This window comes from Nomascus leucogenys, chromosome 11 (assembly GCF_006542625.1).
Source record: "Nomascus leucogenys isolate Asia chromosome 11, Asia_NLE_v1, whole genome shotgun sequence".
NCBI classification, from domain to species: Eukaryota; Metazoa; Chordata; class Mammalia; order Primates; family Hylobatidae; genus Nomascus; species Nomascus leucogenys.
Genome location: NC_044391.1, coordinates 40,022,821 through 40,050,033, shown reverse-complemented (window position 1 = coordinate 40,050,033; position 27,213 = coordinate 40,022,821). Strand labels below are relative to the sequence as shown.

The 27,213-nt window shown below is 36.8% G+C and overlaps 1 protein-coding gene across 17 annotated transcripts in view; it reads right to left on the bottom strand.

Moving 5' to 3' along the window:
- The window catches only part of HDAC9 (histone deacetylase 9), a 906,822-nt gene that overhangs the window by 398,354 nt on the left and 481,255 nt on the right, over positions 1–27,213 (bottom strand). For 5 of the 17 annotated variants that reach the window (XM_030822201.1, XM_030822190.1, XM_030822197.1 and 2 more), the window contains 3 exons: positions 7,414–7,655; positions 2,444–2,594; positions 1,294–1,420 (listed from right to left, as the gene is read on the bottom strand). In XM_030822201.1, the coding sequence (XP_030678061.1) occupies positions 1,294–1,420; positions 2,444–2,594; positions 7,414–7,655 (520 nt within the window). The remainder of the gene's footprint in view (positions 1–1,293; positions 1,421–2,443; positions 2,595–7,413; positions 7,656–27,213) is intronic. The other 12 variants (XM_030822195.1, XM_030822191.1, XM_030822187.1 and 9 more) reach the window with 3 other exon arrangements.

Genomic DNA, 27,213 nt, shown 5'->3' with positions numbered 1-27,213 from the left:
TTTGCATGTAGCTGTTTCTCATCTAAAAATGCTATTATATTTTCTTAGAACAGACTTTAATTTTGAATTATGAATTAGCTATAAATTATGTATGTAGTTTTAGGTAACAAAATCGTGTTTCTTTTTAAATCATTTGTGATATTGATTGAATATTTGAAATTGTTCTTCAGAGATTTGTTTTTCATGTCAACTGATATACAAGACAGAAATTATGAAAATCATTAAAAAGTATTTATAAAACATTATAGTATCTGTCTGTTACCCGTTTTGGGATGTAGAGAAGGGCAGATACCTATAAAATAGCCTTATAAGTACATTAACTCTTTAAACAGAACTCCCAGGCTGCTTACAATATTAATATAATAGAATAATCAAGTACTATTCCTATCTTTAATGGTGTGAGGGATTGAAAAATATGTAAGTGTAAAATTATATGGTCATTTGGCAAACACTTTTAAGAAAGAAATAAAACTATTATCTATTAGTCTATTATCCATATATTATTTGCCTATCAGTTCTTTGCCCTGAGTTTTAAAATCACCACATCCTCTATATTTTATTGAAATATTTGTGTATTGGACTTATGGAAATATAGTTCCATAAAAACCACAATACCACAGTGTATTATGTTGTCAGGTTGTGTGTCAGAAGCCAAGCTATTATTTTGTTGTCTGGGAAGACATGAGGTGAGGTGGACAGGGGTAAACTATTCACTGAAGACTTAGAGTTATTTATTTAGCAACCTCTCTTCTTGCCTTCCCTACCCTCCCTTATCTTCCTTTCTTCCTTCCTTTTTTCTTCATTTGAGACAAAATTCTACTAGATTTTTGAAAATAGCTCTGACCTCCATCTTACACCAAGTCAAGTGTAATAAAATCACAATCTGCTAAATCTTTTGAAAGTACTATATAGATACCAGATGCACCAGTTGAGAATGGAAAAATGCAAAATACAAATTTCTTTGCCCACCTCACATTTGTCAGTTATTCATTCATCAAATAACATATATACTTCCTTGCCCTCAAGTTGATAAATGCTACCATTTATTTAGCACTTCTCTCTGTTATGTACCTTACCACGTTATTTCATAGGACCATCCCAGCAACCCTAGAGGGCATGCACTATTATTTTCATCTTTTTATGGAGAAGGAAACTGATCCTTAGAGAACTGAAAGAACTTGCCACAGCCAGACAGCTGAGAAATGGCAGGCTAAGGATGTGTACCCAGGTCGGCTAAATACAGAACCTGTATGCTTTACCCCGGGAATGAAAACAGCCAAACACTGAACATACGTGTACCAGAGCTTGGGATGGCGGCTCACGGAATGATTTTTTCCATTAGTTGGAGTGTCTTTCGTTGCTGATTTACTCAATAGGAATTCTTGAAGCTTCTGCTTTACTTCTGTACTTGCCACTGCCCCTGAAATACACACACACACACACACACACACACACACACACACACACACAGAAACAGATGTTGATGGTGAGTTTTGTACTCTCATGCCTCTAGAATATTTGACAAAGATTAAGAAGTAAAATCGCTGGTCACAGCATATAAAGTTTTCCTATTAAAAGAAGAAACCACAGTCCAAATTTGCTTTAGAAAATAGTACAGTAATGCTTTATAAATACTACTTAAACTGCAAATTTTCAAAAGACTTTCAGCTATTTCTTTAATTACTTTTGCAAAGAAGGAATTCCCAAAATCAACTTTTTTAAGTTTAAAAAATACTGCAGAGGAACAAAACACTGTATTTTAATAATAAGTTATCTTAAGGGATTAGATCCATATTAAATCCCTTAAACACATTAAAATAATCTTTTCTGAGTTGCTAGTTTGAAAACCTTAGTTTTAAAAAAAAACCCTTTGAGCATTAAACAAATAAATATTGCTGACAATTCCAGTTCAAGTCATCAAATTTTAAACCTTGCTACGACCTGATTTTGAACTGACCTAATACAGGGGAACTATTTGGATCTGTCTCCCTCTTGTGGATAGTTCTTTTGCATGTGTTATGCCTTAAATCTCAAAGTTTCAGTATGCCAAAACTAAATGGAGGCAAGGCTTTACTTAGAGAGCAATTATTACTTGGCCAGGAGTAAGGAAGGCATAGTCAGGAGATGTGGATACAAGCTGATTATTAAACAAGATGGCATATATTAGACTGCTTTAGAATTACATTATTTTTAAGGTTCAAAACAACAGAAATCAGCACCTTTGCCACATAATGTTATGTTTGCTTCTTGAGACGCTCTGCAGACTCGATGTCAGCTGGTACGTAAATGTCAAAACCTTACAGTTGGGTCTGTAATCTATGCTTTTAATTAAACACATATAATTTTGACGCGTCTAACTGCACTCTTTATCAGGCTTTGTTCTGAATAATGATCAGCTAACGATGAGGAAAGAGAGTCCATCGTTTACCCTGGTGCCTCTTACTTTCTCGTCCTCTATCTTTGCCTCTGAGAGGAGGAAGCTGCTGTTCTCTGCGATGCCTCTCTACTTCCTGTTCTTGCCTCTGCTGCTCCAGTTTCTGCTCCTTTTCTAGGAGTTCTTGTTGCTGTTTTATGGCTAGAAGTTCCTGTTGCAACTTGCGAGAAGAGAAAGACATGAGAGTGTGCAATTTCTTTAGGCTTCATAGTCATCACTGACCAAAACTGAAATGTTATGAGCTTTTGGAACTTGTTTGTATTTAGTTCATATTTGTACTCACTTTTTCTGTAAATCACTGAAATCTAAGGACAAGTAACTAATGCAGTGAAGGTCTTAACATCATCAACAGGCAAGTTTTAGGTAGCTCCATTATCTGTGCATCCCTATCAAAACTATTAAATTCACTCAGGTCTTCTCATTTCCTTTAATTAAATCTTTAGTTCCCTTAATAACTTTTCTTTGAACATACAAACAGGAAAAGGTAGGGACTGCCCGGAAGCCTATTTTACAAAGTCCCTCACATTGTAAATGAACAACTGAAATCTTCCATTCTTAGCCTAAAAAATGGTGTAAAAATAATCAAGGCAAATACAGAATGGTGAGATATTAAGTTAATTTGGGGGAAGTTTACCTGAAGTAAACAAATGCTAAAAATTTCAAAACCTTACAGAGCAAGTTCTCAATAGACTAATGCAATGTATATATTCACAATATGTAGAATATATTGTGTATATATATATATATATATATATAGTCTCTCAAAATATCAAAATAACAAAAGCTTTATTCTTTCATTCAGCACATAAAAGCTTTTAGATTAAAGACACTGGTCAAGAAGAAACCACTTCCACACAACTTCATTTTAATGCACTACTGTTTAGCTTTCTGAATCCCTTGAATTCACTCTCAAACAATGAATGACATGAATATGATGCATTCTTGCACTCTTTTTTATTTTTATTTTTATTCTTGAGACAGGGTCTCACTCTGTTGCCCAGGCTGGATTGCAGTGGCACCATTATAGCTTACTGCAGCCTCAATCTCCTGGGCTCAAGCGATACTCCCACCTTAGCTTCCTAAGTGGCTAGGATTACAGGCATATACCACCACTCCTGGCTAATTTTTTTTAATTATCATTTTCAGTGGAGACAAAGTCTTGCCATGTTCTCCAAGATAGTCTCAAACTCCTGGCCTCAAGTGATCCTCTGACCTTGGCCTCCCTAACTGCTAGGATTATGGGTGTGAGCCACCTTGCCCAGCCTGAAGCATTCTTTTTTAATAGCCATCTTGAGATGTCCATTTCCATTCAGACTGAGAAATATGTATCTATGAACTATATAGTAAATGTGCTCACTGAGGAGTAACTAAAGACCTTGAGTTCTACTTAGGTTCTGACATTAGTAGATATGAAATCTGGACAAGTTACTAAACTACTCGGAGCCACAGTTCCTCATATGTAAGAGAGAGAATAATCTCTCTTCAGCCGCATATCCATAATGTACATAAAATTTAGTTTTTAAGTTTGAACCCTACCGATTTTAATTATTATTATTACAGGTTGGGCATCCCTAATCTGAAAATCCAAAATCCTAAATGTTCCAGCATCTGAAATAGTTTGAGCACTGACATGATGCCACAAGTGGAAAATTCCATACCTGACCTCATGTGATGAGTTCCAGTCAAAATGCAGGCACACAACACAAAGTTTAGTCAGCTTCACCAAGGGAAAAAAGACCCTTCCGGCCCCTTTCAGCTGCAATATATTTTTTCCACACACACCCAGATTCCCCCACATAAGCACACCCACAAAAGGTAACAAAATGGCATGTGTGTGGGCAAGACATGCCAATGGCATGTTCCTCACATTCAGACTCAGCAACAATAATGATGCCAAACAACCACAGATTGTCCACATGGGTGGCTGAGACAATGACACTTTTCCTTTGTGATGGTTCAATGTACCTAAACTTTGTTTGAAGCACAAAACTATTGGAAATATTGTATAAAATTACCTTCAGGCTATGTGTATAAGGTGTATATGAAATATAAATGAATTTTATATTTTGACTCGAGTCCCATCTCCAAGACTCTCATTATGTACAGATATGTAAATATTCCAAAATCTAGAAAAAAAAATCCAAAATCTGATATATTTCTGGTCCCGGGCATTTCAGATAAAGGATACTCAACATGTGTTTGTAACTTTCAATACTAATGAAGTTAGTAAATTTTGTTTTTTACATTAGGTGCCTAAAACTCTTGATTTTACACCAAAAAGTAATAGAACAAAAATAAAAAGCTATTATATGGAATGGCATCAGAGTCGCTCTGGAGCAACAGAAAGCTAACTCTGTATATCAACCATAATAGCCTTATTACTCCCAGAAGGACATAGTTAGAAGCATTTCTGGTTACTCCTCATATTAAAATCTTTGGCGTTTTGGCTTCAATACACTCCCTTAATGGGTGTTATTATTCCATTGTAATGAAATAATATTCCATGGTAGCAGGAGGAATGCTTAAATTGTGCCTTACTGTTAAATTCTATACAGATACTTGGGTTGGTCAAATTAATTTGGTGCTTCACCCAAAGCCCCAATGTATTTGAACTTTAATCTTTCATAGGAATCTAGAAAAGCACACAATTTAATTACCATAGCTACTATTCATTATCAAAGATTGCATGAATGAGGTTTAAAACAATAGAAAGAAATGAAACTTTAGCCCTCTATTGCTAGATGTTCTGGCCCATGAGAGAGGCAGGGCAACTTAAGAGCTTTAGAGGCAGACAGGGCAAGACTATAAATCTTGGAGCAACAATTTATTGGCTATGTAGTCTTGGAAAGGTAACATTATTTCTCTCTACCTCAGTTTACTAGGTGGAAACATGGGATAACAGCATCCAACTCAACAAATTTTGATTATTACAGAAGCTAAAGATTCAAAAAGCTAATATAAATAAAGCATCATGTAATGCATCTTTCCCATAAAAATAAAATCTTAATGAAAAGCATCAACTTCTAGCTTTATCCATAAAAAATACAAGACAAAACAAAATAAAAATTCTAAAAATCAAAAAACTTCCTAATCTGAAAAAGTAATATTAATTATGTCTTTGGTTTCTAAGAAAACAAATTATTATTTTGGAAAATCATTTGAAAAGCTAAATTTTCCTTTTAGCTATCTCATAATTCTTTTTTCTCACAGGAGCCACTTTTCCAATATTTTCCAGATGTCAATAAACCGACACTATTGTTTTGCTTGTGCCAAACGAACAATTAATTATCTACTTGCTACTATTACCTTTTGAGTAAAATTAAGCAATAAATTTCTTTCTAAACAATTTATATTGATTTTATAGCTATCAAAGGCAGCAACAGAAATGAAAAGAAGTATCTAAAGCAGTAACGTATCAGTATTGCCCTGTATTTAGGGAAACATGACTCACATAGAGCAGCAAAATGAACTACACAGTTCCTTACATCTTAAAGTATGGTGAAAAATGTACATTTTACTCATTTCTCTTTGCCATCTTAACATGCTGGAAGGAAACAGATCTAGATATCAATGTTTCTATTATTGTTTCAAAGGTTAAATTTAAATAATGCTTCAGTATTCATTCAAAAATAAGTCTAAAAACTAAAGAAAGGCTACCCATACTTCAAAATGTAGCCGTGAGCACTGATTCCACTTGGGACAAAAGAAAATACTCTCACTTTAAGGTATTTTGTACATCAATAATATACAAGAGTTCTTTTTGGAAAGTTCACTACTAAAAGAAAAAAATATATTTTATATCACTTGTCAAAGACCCTTTTTAGGAATATAAGATAATAAAGTTCTTTTAGGATTAAGAAACATCTTGTAAACCAAGTAATATAGAGAAGAAGACAGCATTTTTACTTCCTTAGAAACTGTCATATTAATGTGGTAAAATTATATACTATTAACATTAATTATCTATATCAACCCTCTATCAATGTGCTTGTACTTGATATGCAAGTAATAAAGTTCCTATAATACAAAATAATAAAGTATGAGATAACATAATTTATTACATTCATAAATTAGCAAGTGTTTGTCATCTTTGAAAGTTAGACATAAAAATAAAATTTTTATTATAAATCTTTGCTGCTTTTCTCTGTCATAATAAATTCAAATTAAATAGCCTTGTTTCAATTGTCTTTGTCAAGTTGCAAGATGTTTCACAAATAAAGCTAAAGTAATATTTATCTCTGAAGATACAAAATTAAAAAAGACACATCTAATATTATTTGATAATAAAATAAGTTATTATTAAAAATTCTGGAATATGGATATATTTGTGCTAGAATAATTTAAACAACTTCAGTCTCAAATTGTCAACTACTCCCAAATACTTTCAATAAATTCTTATCTACAGTCTATAAAAATATTTGCACCAGTTTCTCCATTTATAACTCCCTTAAGCTTTTTATTATATTATTATTTTGAATATGTACATTATGAGATTTTTTCTATAAGGAAGATTAGGACATACTCAGAACATCTACTTATAGACCATGTTTGTTTTTTAAAAACAGCTCTCTTCATATAAGGTGACTAATTTATCCTTTCTCACAAATAGTACATGTAGACTTTTCAGAAATGAAATATAAAATGGGTCTTCCAGGCTCGTGCTTCTTCTTGGTGGAGAGCAGAAGGGGCAAATGAACAAAATCACATAGGAGAGAATCTAAAATTAGGATAGGCAGTTACTATTCCCTACTATTGATTCTATGTGCTAAAAGGTAAAGAAGGTCCCTCTGAGAAGCAAAACAGGTTTTTAACAGGTACTTACCCAAAGTTTTCACTAGTAAAATCACAATTCCCTTCAAGCCATATATCCATGTCTTAATCACAGTGAATCTACCCGCAAAGTGTTCCCATGGGCACTGTTCATGCCCACCACAGTGCAGACTCCTGAGTAAGGTCACAGACAAAGAAGCATTTGCTACCTTGATATGCTCCTGAAGCTGAGCCTGGTGCTGCCGTGTCAAGTTTTCATGCTGTTTCTGAAACTCTGCTATCAGGAGCTGCTTCTGGATTTGTTGCTGCTGCTGGATAAGAAGTAATTCCTGCTGCAACTGCTTCTCACGGACAACAGGGTCCACCACGGGCATCATCATCCTGAGGTCTGTCCTTAGGTCTAAAGGTGAGATGGGCTCCAGGCCCACAGGAACTTCTGACTTCACATCCACTAAAGAACCAGAAAAAAAGGGAAACGGGGTGCGGGAGAGTAATAGAGGATTGGAAATTAGCACATTGATTTAGAAACAAAGAAAAAGTATAAGACATTATACCCTGTACAACAAATTTTATGCCAATGACTCTAGCCATTTCTTTACAATGATGATATAAAGTCATTTGTACATTAGTTTTGATAAATGGGCCATAGGCTAATTTTCATCCAGCAATTTGCACTCTGCCATGAATCTTCCATAATTTCCTTTTACAAACAGGTGACTTCAATTGTTTACTGGTATCAGTCATTCATAAAACTTATTCTACTGAACCACTAACAAAAATCAAGTCAACGAGGACAAAAAAAAAAAATGGAATTATGTTGAGGAAAAGATGCCCTAAGAGAGAACTTCCACCATGACTAAATTTGTACACTTAAGAACATCTTTCTTTGTAATCAGCGTCAGAAGATATCTTCAACTTTACAAAGTAAAGGTTGTAATATAATGTTTCTGCAGCACTATTGGATGTACCAAAGACAGAATAGACAACTGCATGCTAAAATGTGGAAAATGGTGATTAACCACAGCAATGCTGCCAGATCCAAACATCAAGGAGTGAAAGTAGCCAAGTTTCTAAGTCCTGATGTTTAATTGGTAATAATCTGTATCTCAGCTACCTCATTCCTAAAATAAACAAGGTGGAAAAAGTATGAGGAAACTTAAAACAAGTATTTAATCAAACCACTGGAGTAAAAAAGATTTGATGATCTGAGAATAACTATAGATGATAATATTTAAATTTATACAAATTAAATTAGATAATAGATATAAAACTCTTAGCAAAAACTCTTAGTATATAAGAATGCTGCTTTCGGGGCCCGGCATGGTGGCTCACGCCTGTAATCACAGCACTTTGGGAGGCCAAGGCGGGAGGATCACGAGGTCAGGAGATCGAGACCATCCTGGCCAACATGGTGAAACCCCTTCTCTACTAAAAATACAAACAATTAGCCAGGTGTGGTGGCAGGTACCTGTAGTCCCAGCTAAGGCAGGAGAATGGCATGAACCCGGGAGGCAGAGCTTGCAGTGAGCCGACATCTTGCCACTGCACTCCAGCCTGGGTGACAGAGCGAGACTGTCTCCAAAGGAAAAAAAAAAAAAAAGAATGCTGCTTTCTTAAGGTATAGTTTAAGCAGGAAAACTCACAGACAGGGTAAATATCCAGGTGTACCATTTATTTATTGTTGGTGTCCATTCTGACATTCTGAATGACCAGCATCCATGCCAAACTGGTTGTTAAATATTTTGAGTATGACCCTTACCCACAAGAATCGGGAAAATTGTGTAGTTCAGTGTAAAAGATTAAGCTAAAGACCACAGGAATTTTGGAGGGGAAACTGTGGCAAACTGGATTGCATGGCTTTTCAAAAGAGGTCAGTCACTACTCAGATAAAACCAATTATTGGTGGGAGTTGGGGATGGGAAAGAAAATACAGATCCAGTGTAGACAGAAATAATTGTTAACTGAAAATTAAACTGAAAGATTTTTTAGGTGGGTGGAGGGCTCACTTTTTCACCCAGGCTGCAGTGGAACTTCCTGGCTCAAGGGATCCTTCTGCCTCAGCCTCCCAAGTATCTGGGACTTTAGGTGCATATCACCATGACCAGCTAAATTTTTCTTTTTTTCTTTTCTTTTTTTTTTCATAGCTGGGATCAGGGCAGTGGGAGCTGGGGTGTTATCTTGCTATGTTGCCAAGGCTGGTCTTGAATTCCTGACCTCAAGTGATCCTCCTGCCTGAGCTCTCAAGTTCTGAGATTATAGGCATGAGTCACAGCACCAGGCTCTTCAAAAGCTTTAAATACTCCAGGAACCAAACAAAATGCTTCAATCTTTACATGTACCAGTTTTCAAATTCTGCTCTATAATCTAAATGCTTATTTGATTCTTTCATGTGTTTAACATTGAAGATGTTATTAATTTCCCTAGGCCTCTGTTCCCTCATCTGTAACTTGGAGATAATAACAGTAAGTACTAATAGCATCTAGCACATCCCTTAACAGATGTTTGTTTTTGCTTTTTTTATTATATAAAATGGAAATTTCTTATATATTAAAATAAACCATCAGTAGTAAGTAGCTAACAAAACAAAAATATTAGAAACAAATATAAAATGACAATTTCTACTAAACATTAGAAAATAAAAACACTAAAACATCTAGATCAAAACAAATAAAAAAATACAACAACTGAAAATCACCTTCACTAGTAAAGAACTGAAAATTATGAACCAAAATAGAGCATCATTAATTATTATCATATATATGACCCATGTGTATACATATGTATGTACAGTGCCCCATTGTATAGGATAAGGGTATGACCAAAGAGACAATTATTTATGGCAAGTGGAGCTGTCAATTGGTACAAAACTTACGCAAAACCAATTTGGTAATATGTATCAAGAAGTGTTACATATTTCTACCATTTGATTCAGGTTTGTCAACTCTAGGATTATATCTCCAGGAGATAATACTGAATAGGGAAAAAAACAGTTCAACGTCATATTATTTACTGGAGTTCTATTATTGTTATTGAAATCACCAACTCAAGGAAATGTCTCAGCAAAATATGTCACATCCATTTGGTAGAAAAGCTATGCATTGATTAAAAATAATGTTTACGAGAATATTAAAAAAGTTGTTACATTAAGTGAAAAAAGTGATATTTACACTATGATAACCATTTAAAATACATACATATAAGTAATGTAGTCAAAATAGATTTATCAAGCCCCTTAAAGTCCCAGGCTTCATTCTAGATGTTAGGGTTTGGTATTTTAAAAAAAGACAAAAATTCCAGCCCTTATCGAGCACACATTCTACCACGGTTTTTAAATCATATTAGTTTTTAAATTCTGATAGCAATGACTAGTGATGTAGAGAACAGAAGATGGCTGTATTTTAGACGGAAATATGAATGATTCTCCCTTTACTTTTCTGTATTTTTCCAAATTGCATCTAATGCTCTATTACTATAAGTAACTAACTTAGATTTGCAGATTCCAGTTTGGGAACTACAAAGTTAATTTTCCATGTGAATTTAAGAGTTATTTTCAGTGAGTAAAAAAAGGCTAACAGAAATCCTGTCTACAGACGTTAAAGCTTCATATACTTAAATGTCCTTGCTAGTGATCTGAGTTGAATGTCCATGTGCACGTGCCTGTGCATGCAGACTGATATCAATGTTGGGTTGCTAACATTGGTTATTTTGCCATGGATTGACCAGAAGTTTGCATTGATGGTACTTTACATGTCACTTTAATGAAAATGGGAAAATAATTTATAAATGAACTATAGTTTGGGGGACATTGACTTCTCAAAGATGATATTTGTGAAAGGAAAGAAATTAATCATGACAAGTTCTGATGCACATTAGAATGATGGCCTGTAAGATCTCTTTTTTTTTTTTTTGAGACAGAGTCTCGCTCTGTCGCCCAGGCTGGAGTGCAGTGGCGCGATCTCGGCTCACTGCAAGCTCCGCCTCCCGGGTTCACGCCATTCTCCTGCCTCAGCCTCTCCGAGTAGCTGGGACTACAGGCGCCCGCCACCACGCCCGGCAATTGCAGCACCCAACGTAGAACTTTTAGTCAAGGCTCTGGAGTAACATGAGATTTTGAATATTAACTAAAAGAGTTGGCATAATTCCAACCAAAAGCAATGGCAGTTAATGATATATTTCATTTTTACATTAAAAAGGCCAAGCTATAGCTTTCAGCTTTTACATGGAAATCTCAAAAAACAAAGGTCAGAACTTAACCCTATAAAGACAAAATGTAAAAATTCAAGAGACCTTGGAGTCTCTTCTTGCTGGCATTCTTGTTATCCATGAACTACAAACATCAAACCTCTAAAAAAGTTTTTTTAAAAAGATAAGAAAAGTCCTACAAGTCTCTAAAACAGTTATTGTAAACCTCAAAGGGTAATTTGACTTCTTAACCTGCTATCCCAACAGAAATGATTGTGTCTAACTGCTTGCCTTTGTTCAGAGACTAATCACTAAATTGTGAAAAATCACCCTCAACTTACAAAAACTGTTCTTGATTATAAATAATTGCCCAAGACTGAGAGAAAGTGGCAGGCAAGATCCCAGTCTTTCATCCAATTTATTCAGCAGCAATCCACATTCCATTTGTCTAGACTAAATATAGCAGCGTTTATACAAGAAATCAATAGTGCTTGCAGAGAGGAGAGCAAAGGCATGAATATTTCATCAAACTCAGAGAGAAATGGCAATCAGCACACTGATGGTTCTGTGTAGGTCATCTTTGGCCTGCTAGATTAGTTCCTGTTACTTGGACAATAGCTCATCTCTGCCTAATCATAATCATATCATAGCCATTCTTTCTATTTTTAACATTAATTGCATTGTGGGTGACAAAGGCTCATCATATTCCAAAAGGAATGTTGGATTTTTCTTACATCTTTTGTGACAGGCTAATAAGCCTCCCCAGGAGAAATAATAGTAACACAATACCAGGGCTGAGTTTCAACAAGTTACAGTCACTTTTACATCCCAGTATGTTTAAGAAAGGGCATTGTCCATAGCTGCCATATTATCATAATTAGAAATCAACTTAAAAGGAAAAATTAACTGCCATTTTTAACTGTGGATAAATGGAATCATTTCTGTTCACAACATTCCTTGTCTGGGAACATGCAGATTCCTCAAAAATTACTTAGAACAGGTGGCCAGTGATGCATATGTTATTTTCAAAGGAATCTAATGACAGCAAGTATTATTATTCATATTAGTTGTAAATAAAACATATTTTTTAAACCGATCTCAAGACCTCGTGACACATGTAAGAAAGGACTATGATGAAGCTAGCTTTATTTGGACTCATCTTGCTTGTCTGAGGTTGCAAATAAATGCAAATGTATGCTATATTTATTATATTATATTATTCATATTATTATGTTCCAACTGCCCAGTCAGAACATTTCCACATAAATATTAACTAGTCTTAATTATCGCCTTACAAAGTCCTGCCCGTTCTTAACAGTGTCTGTCTTATTTGTTCAATAGTTATTCCTTCTATTTAATGTTTATAAGCTCCTGTGATTTTTAAGAAACATTTGAGTTTTTAGTGAACTTGTAAATGAAAGAGCTCTCATTTCAAAATAAAACCAAAATCCCAAATCATGTAGGTGTTTATAATAATTACATTTATTTGAGCATGAACATGAACATTCACGTTTAGCTTTCAATTTCTGTAACAAATATTTTTTAATTCAAGGGTCGTTAAAGAGTTCATTCAGAGTACTAAGGACAATCTAGTTACCATGGAGTATTTCTTACTTCTTCACTTTAGATGCTGCTATTCATAGTATAACAAACAGAATTTTCATATGTTCAAAAACTGGACTATTTGGTTGCTACTTTATCAGCTGCCTTAAGCAAGATGCCATCCATTTTAATGTTTTAAGTAAACAACTTGCAAGCCTTACGTATGAAAAAATTTTAAGAATGCACAATTTTGTGCATATACAACCATATGGCCCTTCTCAAAGCAGTAGAGTTCAAAATAATAGGTTTTCACACACACACATACACAGAGGCATGGACAAAATCTCAACACAAATTGGTATATGCCAATTGTTTAGTTAGGTTTTCCACTGAAAAAGGTGCTATAAAAATTGAAACCATGTTTAACAACTTCAGTTAATATTCATCATTACAGAGGCCACAACTTGGTTATATCAACAATGCTGCCCAGAGCCATTTTATTCTTAAGTTCTTTTTACCTGGGAAATCGTTGTTCACAACACTGGCAATGGGACATATGAAATAAAATTTCTGGATTTGGGGATATACAAATGTTACTCTGATTATCTATTCTGCTTCTTCTGTTCCTCCCTTCATACATGGAAACCTGTGAGAGTTTGGGCATGCTAACTCCATGGGAAGAGGCTGCCTTCTGTACTGTTTTCTGCTTTAACAATGTTCAACCAAATATGTATTTAACATCAGCAGTTCAGGGTCCAGAAAATATTGTGGGATAGCTGTCTCAAGGCTTCCTTAATGTGTGATCCATAACAATAGTTTACTGCAAATTCTGCAGAAAACCCCTTATACAAAATTTCAACAGGAGTAGATATCTTCCATCAACTCCTTTTCATTTTATTATTCTCTCATTAACATTTTCATCTTTCTGTTCTTTGTTGCAGACTTTAATCTTTGCCACAGCAGGCTGGTTCTATTAAATTACATTTACATGTATCATGATGATAACATGTCATCTCTAAAACTCTGATCAATACCAAGATGTGCACGATGCTAACTTAGCAGGTGGTGCTAGAGATTACTATCTCCTCTATGATATGTGCTGCCTTATCCTATTGTTTCTGTACTTTTTCAGCAAATCAAAATCAATAAGGAATAACTTCCTATAGCAATACTTAACACTGATTAGGAAGTTATCTGGTTTAAACTGTGACTCAAACTCTTTGCATGCACATATGCAATTCTACTGGTCATCTGGTCTGCTAACCTAACTACAGTTTTCATTGGGAGCCTTCTCCAAAAGAAAATGAAGAGGTCTTGAGGGCTGAAGATCCAAGAGTAGCACATTGCAGTCTTTGCTCTAATCATACCATCTCATGTTGAAATATTAACCCGCCTTGAAGAATCTAAAAAGAGTTTTCTCTGGGACTGCAATGAGAAATACCTAGCTTTCCAGAATTCAAGGATGCTAGCGCCACTTCTTTACTATTGGTTATGTTCTTTGGCTGATAAATGTCCCCAAAAAAGCCAGACGTGATCTTCCACACCAGTTTATATTTCCCACTGATGATGAATTTGGCCTTGGAACCACTGCTTCCAGCCATCCTGAAATATGATGATGAGGGACTGGGGACAGGCCTCTAACCCTCTGCAGAGAAGGGGCCTCCAGGGCTGGCCTACAGAGCAAAGCTACTGAGAAGAGTGACACAAAACAGAAAACAGAGGTTTTCTTTGGGTAACATGGCCCAAAATCCAGCTGGGGAAAGCTGATCACCTCTGCTCAGTAGAGCTTCTTTCCACAGGCTAACATGTGTGAAGGGGTCATTACGAATAGCAGGCCAAAACACCTTCGATGTCATTGTGTGGAAAAGAGGAGAATGAATTAGGGCCACACTACTGCTCGGAAGAAGCCCAGCCAAAGCCCAAACATTTTCCCTCAGTTTGTGGAGGTCACTCACCATCTTGTTTCTCTGGCTCCAACATCACAAAATACCCACAGTTCCCTGAAGCTGCTAGGTCCGGAGCAGAGCACTCTGGGAAAGGGATCTTTGGGATTCTAGCTCCCGAAGGTCAAGCTAAGCTGGTGGGGATGAAGACAGAGATGGAGGTGGAGGCAGAAGTGGGGGCATGAATGGGGAGGATGTGTGTGTTGTGGGGAGAGGGGACAGCTGTTAAGGTTTTTTTATTTTTTTATTTTTTTTAACAAGTCCTTTTTTTCAGTCTCATTCTTTCTATCCATGTTATGTATTATGGATTGGGTTTCATAAATACTGTTTGCCTCAACAAATTTTATGACAGACGAGTTTCACCCATACCTCTCTAGACTTATCTCTTGCTACGTTTTTTGGGGGCTAAACCACAGTCTCTTAACACATAGTTTCCTTCCTGCCTTTTACACTATGTTTCTTGCCCATGTCTTCCTTCTTTATCAACTTAATTCAACAAACATTTTTTGAGCATATGCTATTACTCTGCTAAATACAATGGAAATAAAAATGAAAAGTATAATGTGGTCCCTGCTTGCCAAAGCTCACAATAAAGTACATATAAAATGGGGTTGGGCAGGGTGGGGCAAGGTAATCAGGTTCTGTGAATAGGAGAAAGGCATGAGGCAGGCATCCAGCTGAAAAATAATGTCCTATGTTATTTGTTACAGAGAAATTTTGAAAAAGAGAAACCACTGATTATTTCAGGTAGAGTCAGAAAAGGCTTCACAAAGAAAGCATGTTTGCCTAACCCTCCCTACGCCACCGAAAACACAGAGACGTGAACTCAGAGCAGAAGAGCATGTACACAGGAACAGGAAAAGAAAAAGGAAACTGCAAATGACTTGTGATTGGACTCTACTAGGCACAGGTGGAATGAAAGGTCAGAAAGGTAGGCAGGAGATTTGGTTGTTTCACAAAACAAGCAGTGTGGCAGAAGCCACTGTCAGAGAGACAAGTTATTCAACCCCTTAGCAGCCTCTGAGTTTATTCCCTTACAAAATCTGGCCTATTTAGCTGTGAGATGTAAATGAGACTAAAAAAAGTTTCCCTTATTTTGTGAACACTAACTGACATATTGACATCAAATGATTTAAAGTAGACTAAAGGCATGAAGGAACAGTTTATGTCTGCTGGAAGTATGTCATGAAATGGGAAACTAATGGAAAAGAGTCTCTCTCTCTCTCTCTTTTTCTCTCTCTCTGCAGATCCCTTCCATTCCTAGGGCTTTGCTTCCTCTATGTTGACAATTCTATCTCCAGCTTAAACATCTATTCCACCAAATGTGCAACTCATATGTACAGGTACTACTGGGACTCTCTTTAGCTGTCTCTTACTGTTCTTTTCTCCAGTATCCCTCTATTTTTTTTTTTTTATCATTGCAGACACAAGAGAAACAGAGAAGTGATAGTGACTCCTCTCTCTTTTATTATCTAATTGATAGACATTATCTTTCCAACTCCTGATTTTTTTTTTTTTTTTTTTTTGAGACGAAGTCTCACTCTGACAGCTGGAGTGCAGTGGCGCGATCTCGGCTCACTGCAACCTCTGCCTGCCGGGTTCAAGTTATTCTCCTGCGTCAGCCTCCCGAGTAGCTGGGACTACAGGTGTGCACCACCATGCCTGGCTAATTTTTGTATTTTTAGTGCAGATGGGGTTTCACTACATTTGCCAGGCTGGTTTTGAACTCCTGATCTCAAGTGATCCTCCCATCTCTGCCTCCCAAAATGCTGGGATTACAGGGATGAGTCAGCCCGACTGGCCCCTACTCCTAAATAGTTTTTGAAGCCATCAAGGTCTCTCCACCACTGCTGCCTGTTTTATTAAAGCACTTCTCTTACGTTCCTGGCTAACACTCATCAGTGGAGCCTCTGTCTCTAACATGCCTGGCCTGTTTCTCCATAGTGTGCTTTCTCTGTATATTTGCAGCCTCAATACTACCTGTCCTCCACTCACTCAAGCCACACTGATTTTTCAGTTCCTTAAACATGTTATGCACTCCAGGGGCTCAGAGATTTTCCATACGTGTTCTCTCTTCCTAAAACCTTTCCCCCAATACCAACACATTTCTCTAGATTAGTCCTATCCTTCATATCTTAGCTAAAACATGATTTAATATAGATGTTTTTCTGAGTTTTATTTAATTTTCCCATTAAATTTCTCAGTTCTTTTCATAACATTCATTTGTCTATCTTTACCACTATTCCAAATTTCATGAGGGCAGGGACTATGTTTTCAGTGCTTAGTACAACATGAAAACATAGTAAGGCCTCAGTGCATGTGTGGAATAAATGAATGAATGAATGAATAAATGAATGAATAATAGTCACAAGATCATGGGAATAAAATTAGTAACACATGTGCACATCTGCATGTATATGTTCACATACACACATACTCAATTAAAATCCTAAAGCAATTCTTACTGGGCTTTTTGACTGTTTTAATTACAAATATATGCTGTTTTACTAGTTAAATTTCTAAGTTAATACATTTCTGGCAACATTGCATAAGTATTTGAAAACAATCTGAAAAGTTTTTCCACCCAAGGTGTCCTTTTGCATTTCCTGGACTCCACCGTATCTCTTAAAATTCAATGTGCTGACATGTGACAACATGTAGTAAGTGAACACTGAGGAAAATAAAACTTACCCATTCATGCTGTTTGCTTCAGTAGGGATAACCCAGTATAGGTCACATCGTGAATTATTTAAATAATAACGCCTAATTTGTGATTGAATACTCTATGTTACATTATTGAAAATAATTACACCAGAACTGGTAAGCTGCAAGCTAAGCTAAGATTTTTTTCAAATCTTCCATTTTAAAGATAAAGAATTAAATTAATAAATGTAAATATAAAAGATAAATCCTTTTAAAGTTATTTAATCAAAATTCCTTGACATTTTAGCTAAAATAACCAACAGTTGAATCTTTTTTGAGACATGCTGAAATGCTTATTACTGAAGGCTCTTCATTAAAATGTGTAGTCTTGAAAGGCAATTTTTTTCAGGAAAAGTAAATTAAGAAGTTTGAATTTGCTATCACCAAAAATAGAACATGGGAAAACATGTGATGGCAGTGGCTGGCCTGTCCAGAAGGGCTGCTGCCCTGACACCAGCTGCAGTTGGGGCAGGGGCTGCCCACTCCATGGAGCCCGCAGGAGCTGGGAACAGGCGGGAGCCCCACCCGCTTCCGAGTTGAGGGGCAGAAGCCCCACCCTCCTGGGTGCAGCTGCAGCTATGGGGACCCAGGCATCTCTGTGCACAGTCGGGGACCTGGTAGGTCCTCTGCTCCCCACAGGCTTGGAAGTGCCTGCTCTCGCTGCCTGGCCTCTCCATGCTCCCAACACTCGCTCTGATTTTGAAGCAAAGTTCAGGCCAAGCCCAGGCACTGTCGCAACCCGGCTGGGTATGTGCATGCTCAGGGCAGCACTGACACGCCAGCCGCCTGTCGTCTTGGCCTCCTTTGGACTTGGGCACCAATGAGCATGAGCAGGAGATTGAGGGCAGCTCAACAGGGGCCTGCAGGTGCCCTTCGGCAACAGCCTGGGAACCGTGAACAACATGATTGATGGCGGCAGGAGGCAGACAAGCTCCTGGGCAGAAAGGGTAGGGTACCTGGTGAAGCCCCACTTTCAAGCCAGGGACAGCCAAAAGCGTGGGGGCCAGGCTGTCAGTTCCGTGGACCAGAGTGAGAACTTACGGTGCTTTATCCAGGCCCACCCGTGGCCGTCCATGGACCAATTAGCACATACTTCCTCTCCTCTGAAGCGCATAACAACCCTGGACTCAGCCAGACTGAGGCAGAGGATGGGACGACCTGCTTGCCGATAGAAGCTACCCGTTCTAGGTCACCTCTCCACTGAGGGCTGCACAGATGTCTGGACTACTGACTGTGGGAAGGAGCTACCCACTGTGGGTCTCCTCTCCACTGAAAGCTGGACACGTGTTGGGATGACCTGCCTGGAGAAAGGAGCTAACCACTGTGGGTCTCCTCTCCACTGAGAGCTGGACACTCGTCAGGATGACCTGCTTGCAGAAAGGAGCTGCCCACTTTGGGTCTCTTGAGAACTGTTCAGCCAATCAATGAAGCTCCTCTTTGCTTTGCTCAGCCTCCAGCTGTCTGCATACCTCATTCTTCCTGGGTATGAAACAAGAACTCGGGACACATCAAATGGTGGGACTAAAAGAGCTGTAACACAAACAGGGCTGAAACACGCCCTCCCGCTTGCCATGTTGTGGGCGATGAGAAGGGGAGAGGAGCTGTGGCCCTTTGGGGAGCCCAGGCCCAGGGGCTCCCTGAGCCAGGGCTGTGACACTCTCTTTGGGGTTCAGTGGTTCCAGGCATCTCCATGCTTCTGGGTGCCACCATGTTCCCCTGATCCAGACACGGATGCCCATAGCAGAAGCCGCGTGCAGTACATGTGCTCCAGCCTCAGCCTCCTCACATGGAGCTGGCACCTGTGTTGTTGCCTGGAGATGCCTGCCCCATCACAGCAGCCAGTGTGCCAGGCTGTGTGCAGTGACTAGACCCTGCACTCAATCACCCACACACCCCTCACTGCTCCATGCCTTGCTCGTACTTGGCCGGTGTGGGATCTGGGCTGGCAGCACGAGCCGAGTGCAGCCTGTTGAGCCGAGTGGGTGGAAAGAAACGGGCACTAGCAATACTCAGGCAGAAGGCACCACCTGCCACAGAGGTTTCTGGCTGATGAAGCAACACCCTAGGGATCCCGAGACACAAGCAAGATAGCCTCAGTTTGATAACAATACTGCCCAAATTGCACTTCAGTAATGCAGATATTTTTAGCTGCTTTTCCACTATTTATGATAACATTATCATGGGATAAAAAGAATTACTAAATTATCAAACATGAAAAGAATCATTTTATAACAAGAATTATTTAAATTGATTAATTCAGAAATACAATTCTCCCTCACAGTGATTCTGTTCAAGTTATCCATGTCTTTAGTTTCTTAAAGTGAACTACTACATGGCATAAATGAAAAGAAAAAAAAATGCAAAAAGCAACCTGGGCTTTGATTTACTATTCTCTTATTTCCCAGGGGTCTGAACAGGAAACAAAAATAACCACAAATGACTAAAATATCAGTAGGCCTTGAAATATCAACATTTAAGTTAAAGCAAGCTAACTTCTTAATCAAAGCCTTTACTATTTTGATTTACTTAATTCGAACTCCCTGTCTGCAAATATGCTTTTGAATTAAGCAGTCATAACAAACCATAACACAAACATGAACTGCTAACTAATTTGTAATGGCCACTTAGTTCTAAAGTATTGCAATGTTTGCTAGTTCTTTACTATTTAAGAACTGAGTAAAAGCTTTATTCAGCTCCTTGCACTATGGAAACAAAATCAAGCCAATTTATGGGACTCCAAGGTAATAGAGGCTAAGAACCTATATTAGTTTTTAATCCATATTATTTTGTAATTTGAGATTAAAATTCAATTTGATATAAAAGTACCTAAAAATGAAATCTTGAGAAGATTCGAAATTTTAACGTTTTAAAATAGAAAATATAGGTAATAATATAAAAGAGTTACTTATTTGGCCAGATCTAATACTCTTCCTCTGGGATCTAAAGTAAATTCACTTCTAAAGGAACTACGAGGAAGATGGTGCAAACCGTCCCCTTTCCCATATTTTTTTCTACAACTTATATTTTCTTCTAGGTCACAGACAAATACTTGGAGTTATAAGGAAATCCTCTGCCTCAAATATAGGGTTTCATAATGAGAGGGAAGTTTTGTTAGTCATTTGAAATAGCTATTTGTTATATTTGAATATGACATATTTGTGAATATGACATATTTATGAATATAACAAAATAGTCAAATTTGAAATTTGACTACAGCTATTTCAAATGACTAACAAAACTTCCCTCTCATTATGAAACCCTAATATTTGAGGCAAGGGATTCCCTTATAACTCCAGAACCTAGTATATTATGTAGCTTATACTGTAAGTTTAATAAATATTAGTTGAATAAATGATTTTTCTTAGCAAATACCCTTCTCTAACAACATTCTTTCTAAGCAAATTACTCAGCAAATAAACTTTTTCAAAAATGTGTTCCCACTCTTCTATCAGGAACTCTTGCTTACAAAAAGCACATCACTATGTGCTATTTTGACAGGAAAAAAAAAAGGTTTTATCAGTTCATGCCCCCTGCCGCCAGGAAACAATTACCTTTAGCCAGCACAAAATAGTTGAATATTTTCTGAAAGCCTCAATGCTTAATATGTTTAAGACAACAACATACATGAAAATATGCAGGAAAGGTAGGAGAAACAAAGCTGAAATGCCATGTGTGATACCTCCCTTCTTTTCTTCTGCGATTCAGAGCATATCTTTGCTTTTTCTCTGCTCTAATCTTTTCAGTCCTGCAGAACAGGAATAGGGTTTCAACCAATGCATCTTACCTTTTCTCCAGAATTTAGCTGTTTTCTAGTTCTGAGTAAATCTTTATTACCAAAAAAAAAAAAAAAAAAAATTTAAAGCCGCACTGAAACTCCTAATATAGGACTGCAATGGCTTTTAGAAAAGAAAAACATTTCTTTAAACGACTGGATATTTTCTTATTTTCTTCAAATAAAATCTTACGAATAGTTCCAAGATATAAAACCAGCATGAGTGGAAATGTTTTAGAAAAGAGGGAGAGGAGGAACCAACATTCTATCCGCTCACTTCCTCCGCTATTCCTTTCCCCCAGGGAATCCAGGCTCCATGGAACTCAGTTTGAAAATCAGTATTATAAGGGCATTATTTGTTTATTTTGCCAAATTCAAATCACAGGCAAATTACATTACTGTTTTTCAAAGAAAATGCCACTCTTGTTTTATGAGAATTGAAATTAGGGGAATTTAAAAATGCTGAATTGCCGGGCGCGGTGGCTCACGCTTGTAATCCCAGCACTTTGGGAGGCCGAGGCGGGCGGATCACGAGGTCAGGAGATCGAGACCACGGTGAAACCCCGTCTCTACTAAAAATACAAAAAAATTAGCCGGGCGTGGTGGCGGGCGCCTGTAGTCCCAGCTACTCGGAGAGGCTGAGGCAGGAGAATGGCGTGAACCCGGGAGGCGGAGCTTGCAGTGAGCCGAGATTGCGCCACTGCACTCCAGCCTCGGCGACAGAGCGAGACTCCGTCTCAAAAAAAAAAAAAAAAAAAAAAAAAAAAAAAAAAAATGCTGAATTAAAAATAATAAAGTTATACTTTGTACATACAATTTAGAAAAAAATTGAATGTTAAAACATTTAAAAAATTCATGTAATGTGTTCATATTTCAAGCCTTGCCAAGCTAAATGGATTGGCAGCTATATTTATGTTATTGCCACATGGTGGCACCACTTTTGCTCCTAAAGAGACATACCCAGTATCCTTTGTCAGGAAGCACTTTGGATGTGTGTGTTTTAAAATAGGTGAGTTTTGAGGTCCTAAGCATTCTAATAAAATGTGACTTCCCTATATGTACTGATTCCAAGTTTGGTTTTACAAACATGGGTAAGCACAAAGAGTAACAGCATAATTTTGGCCAGTCTCCCGAGTTTCTCTTATTCTAATTTAAATTATGGAATCAACACTAATTACAGCACTTACTGTATAACAAACATCGTTCTGAATGCTTTATAAAGTAAATATTGATTCATTTGTTCTTTACAACATTATGAGCTTGCAATATCTAGTAACCTATGGAGCAGACGTGATTGGGATTCTTATTTACAAATGAGGAAAATGGAGGCCACAGAGGAGCTTGGCCAAGTTCACACACCCACTAACAGGTACAACAGGAATTAGAATACACACCTTCCAGCTCCAGAGTCCATGATCGCAACCACTCCATTCTGATTCTATTTGACTTCTACAAAATAGACATTTCATTTTATTTCTACACATTTCATTCTGGAGTATGCCTTGATACAGATGAGACTGAAAAGTTTTTGTTAAGATAATATTACATATTTTTCTTTTTAAAGGTGAAGAAAAACATTTATTCATAATTGTCAATATATTCCACAGAGACATGTGTAATTGAATATATTCATATTTTGACACATTTATGTATCTTCAGGTAAGTCTAAAGTATCTTTCTTAACGTGTGTATTTCAGCACTCTTTTTAAGGAACAATTCTGTACTTAAGAATTCCAAATTTGATATTTCACCCTTTTCTTTTAGCTATACAAAATTCTATTGAGCCTAGGCAATTAGCATTTTTTTGTTTTTGTTTTTCTTAAATTCACTATGGCTTTACTCTCCAATCTGTGAATCTACTGATTCACAGGGCATATAGTACATGATTCACAGGTAAAGACTGCCTGGTAATGAAGTCATCTTTGGTACTTGATTAACTAAATCCCATTGGGTTATATCAGACAGAGAGAGATACTAAATCATAATTAACTGTAAACAGTGTTAATGAGGTTTGGGTGTATTGTTCATAAATTTTGAGATTATTTTTTAATTGAAGAAAGTGAAGAAAGTAGTAACAAAAAGTAAGAGGCAGCTGTTTTTCGACAGCATGAGAAAAGATTTGAAAAGATAGACTGTGATGGTCTATTTTTTTTATTTCAGTTTTGTTTTTTTTTCGGTTCCCTGTGCATTATAAAAGACAATTACTGGCCATTAAGGCACAACTAATTAGAGAAACAGAAGGTTCTACCATAAAGAAGAGCCTGAGGCTGTCAGAAAATCATAAATACATACATAAATAAATAAATATCTGTGCATTAATTGAAGACATTTATAATTTGGCATAAGAAAATGTAATAATTCTTCTCCGTGGCTTCTATTTAATTAGACTGTCATTAGAATTTCTATTTCTGGCAGAACTCATAGTATCTGTTTATGGAATTAGCCAATATTGAGAAAACCATCAGCATTACAGAATGCTTCTCAATACTTTAAGCACAGCTCTGAGATATCAGTCTGTAATTTGAAGCCATACCTCTTTGTACAATCAAAAGTATAAGAATTATTGAAAATATTTACAATGAAGGTAACTATGCAGAACAGGAGTTAGGAAACTGTGGCTCATGGGTCAAATCCAGCCTGCCTAATTTTTTATGGCCTGCAACCTAAGAATGATTGTTACATTTTTAATGGTTGGGAAAACAATTTTTTAAAGAAAAATATTTTGTGACATAAAAATATATGAAATTCAAATTTCAGTGTTTACAAATAAAATTAATTGGAACACAGCCAATCTCATTCGTTGACTTACTGTGTATAGCTACTTTTGCACTAAAAAGTCAGAAGTGAATGCCACAGAGACAGTACAGCCTGCAAAATCTCAAATATTTATTATCTGCCCCTGAGAGAAAGTTTGAGAACTCCTGTTCCTGAGAATCAATCTATGGCCAAATTTTATTTTATTTTATTTTATTTTATTTTATTTTATTTTATTTTATTTATTTATTTATTTTGAGACAGAGTTTCACTCTTATTGCCCAGGCTGGAGTGCAATGGCGTGATCTCAGCTCATTGCAACCTTCGCCTCCCAGGTTCAAGCTATTCTCCTGCCTCAGCCTCCCGAGTAGCTGGTATTACAGGTATGTGCCACCACGCCCAGCTAATTTTGTATTTTTAGTAGAGATGAGGTTTCTCTATGTTGGTCAGGCTGGTCTCGAACTCCCAACCTCAGGTGATCCACCCGCCTTGGCCTCCCAAAGTTCTGGGATTACAGGTGTGAGCCACTGCGCCCGGCCCAATTTTTATTCTCACATGGTGGGATGTCCCTGTGACAATCAAATTTCCAAGCTACCTCTCTGCTGTAATGGTTGAATGAATTAGGTTAAAAATTATCATAGTGTATTTCATCTAAAATAAAACATAATTAGGAAATAGCGTATGATGACAGGAAAACACCATGTAAAACAAGTTCTAAGTATTTTCACTAGATTGATATACTAATTTTAGACTTTGTTGCTTGCTCTTCACAATACGCAGTCAACTGGAAAACAAAAATATAAATAAGAATGACGGCACTTTAAAATGAGCAACATATGCTGAGTGCTAGCTATGACTTTTGGATGGACTTTCTCTTTGAATACACAGCTTTACTATTATCCCCATTTCACAGACGAGAATAATGAGCACTAGACGGGTTATAGTTAGCTTTGCCATTGTCACATATACAATATTATTTTTCAGTGTTTTTTATCTTGCATATTTAATAATATGCTAAATATTAATTTAGAATGGTGCTAATGAAAGATCCTGTATAATATTCCATACTAAAAGATTCAGGAGAGTTCTCCTAAATTATCTTTTTGCATGAGACAGAGATTGTATACCCTTCAATAAGCTACAAACAGAACAAATACTTGTTGAATCGAAATTTCTTTTAATAAATTATAGCGAAAGAGATAGACTGTTCCAATCTGTGCAGCAGCAGTTGCTACATAATTCCAAGCTTACATATATATATATATATATATATATACACACATATATATATATATATACACATATATATATATCCTATATGTATAAACTAACAAGGCCCCAGTATATTTTATAGAAACCAACATTGGAATAGGTTTTGCAAAGGGATGGTTAGAAATTAAAGGCTACCCTGCTTATTTGACATTTAAATGTTTGTTAATGTGTGGGTTGATATAGTTTATTCTGAATGTTTTAAAACCTTGAGGTTTTAAAGAAACATCTTATACACCTCAAACCTGCAATAATAATACTACAAGTTTAGCTATCGCCCTAGTAATAGATCTGTAGTCAAACCACTACAGAAATTTCGTGCTTCATACAAAATAGTTCTGGTAGTTAGGCATTGTTTAAAAACTATGGGAAAAATATTTACCCAAATGTTGTTCCAGATATTAATGCAAATTTAAATTTATATAACCCAAAATCATAGGAAATACATTGCTAATCATAGAGCTTAGCAAAGTCATTCTGAATCAAATGGCTTCTGCTTATTTTCCACAAAATTTATAATATAACTTAGATCAGACCAGTAGAACATTCAGTAGCTAGAGAACACATTATACAAAATTATAAATTCAAGCTTTTAAAAAATGCTTTAAATGAATTGCTTGGAATTTATAAATCTTGAAGCTAAAAAGGTAAGTATTATCATGGTTAAACAAAAGAAATGGGAGAATAACAAACAGTGCAATTTGTCTCTATCCTAAGGTAAATGGTCTTGTATAGGGGTTATTCAGGTTTCCTCGCCTTGCCCAGTTAGGAGGGAGAAGTATAGCGATAGAATCCCATGCGATTCCTTAGTTCAACACAGAAATTCAACCCCCCACATTAGGCCTCTCTTGGTTAGATTCATGTAGGCGGTTCACTTGGGCTTATTCCCCTCAAGATAAATTTGGCATGCTGCAGGACATACTCAAAGCCAAGGTTCAAAAACTACTGGGCATGTCTGGAGAGCAGGTGGGGCTGGCACTGCAGATGTCTATTTGCATAAATGACTAAGGCACCACCTAAGAAAAACTCATCTTTAGCAAAGAGGAAGCTAGGCCTTGTGACACACTTGACCTGATAACCTCAGGACCTGAGGGAAGGTTTGATTCTGACAGTATGGTACATCCTTCCTCTGCCCTCTCTCACCTCCAGGTCCTAGAGTACAAACCTAGTACACCCACTACACTGCTCTGAAAATGCTTTACCAAACTTGTTGGTAACAAATCTTTGCCATCTTGCTTGATACTCACAAGCATAGGATACAGTTGTTTTAAAGAACAAGTAATGAATAAATTAACATCTCTATCAGTCTACTCTCAATTGCTGGCTAATGCCCAATACCTTGTCAATGTAAAGAAACAGAATTTGGCAGAAAGAACACTGTGTCACCAGTTCTAGTCTTGATTAGTCCACATCTATGGATCCTGGGTTTCTCATGTAATAAAACAAATAAAACCAGGGAGCTAAAATAGTGATTCCCAAGGCTTTCTCTACTGTCAAAGCTATTCCCTCCCCACCTAAAAATTGTGTGTATGTGTGTGTGATTTACTTTTTTAGTTTTTATCAGAAAGTATATCTTATGCAAAAGGCAACTGCTGTTGGCCTTCATTGACTTCTTTGGGTAAATCAATAACCACCATACATAATAGATTCTGACGTAAAGAAAGGGAGAGGTACTAGGAAGCAAGCGGGATACCTACCAGGTAAGAAATGATAGAGAATTGAAAGCAGGAACTCTGAAGAAAGCTTTATCTAATTAAAAACTACCCTAGGACAGGCTTTGCCTGATATATAAAATTCAGTTGTGGTCAAAATTGTTTTATTCCTTGATTGTGGTGTTTGGAAAC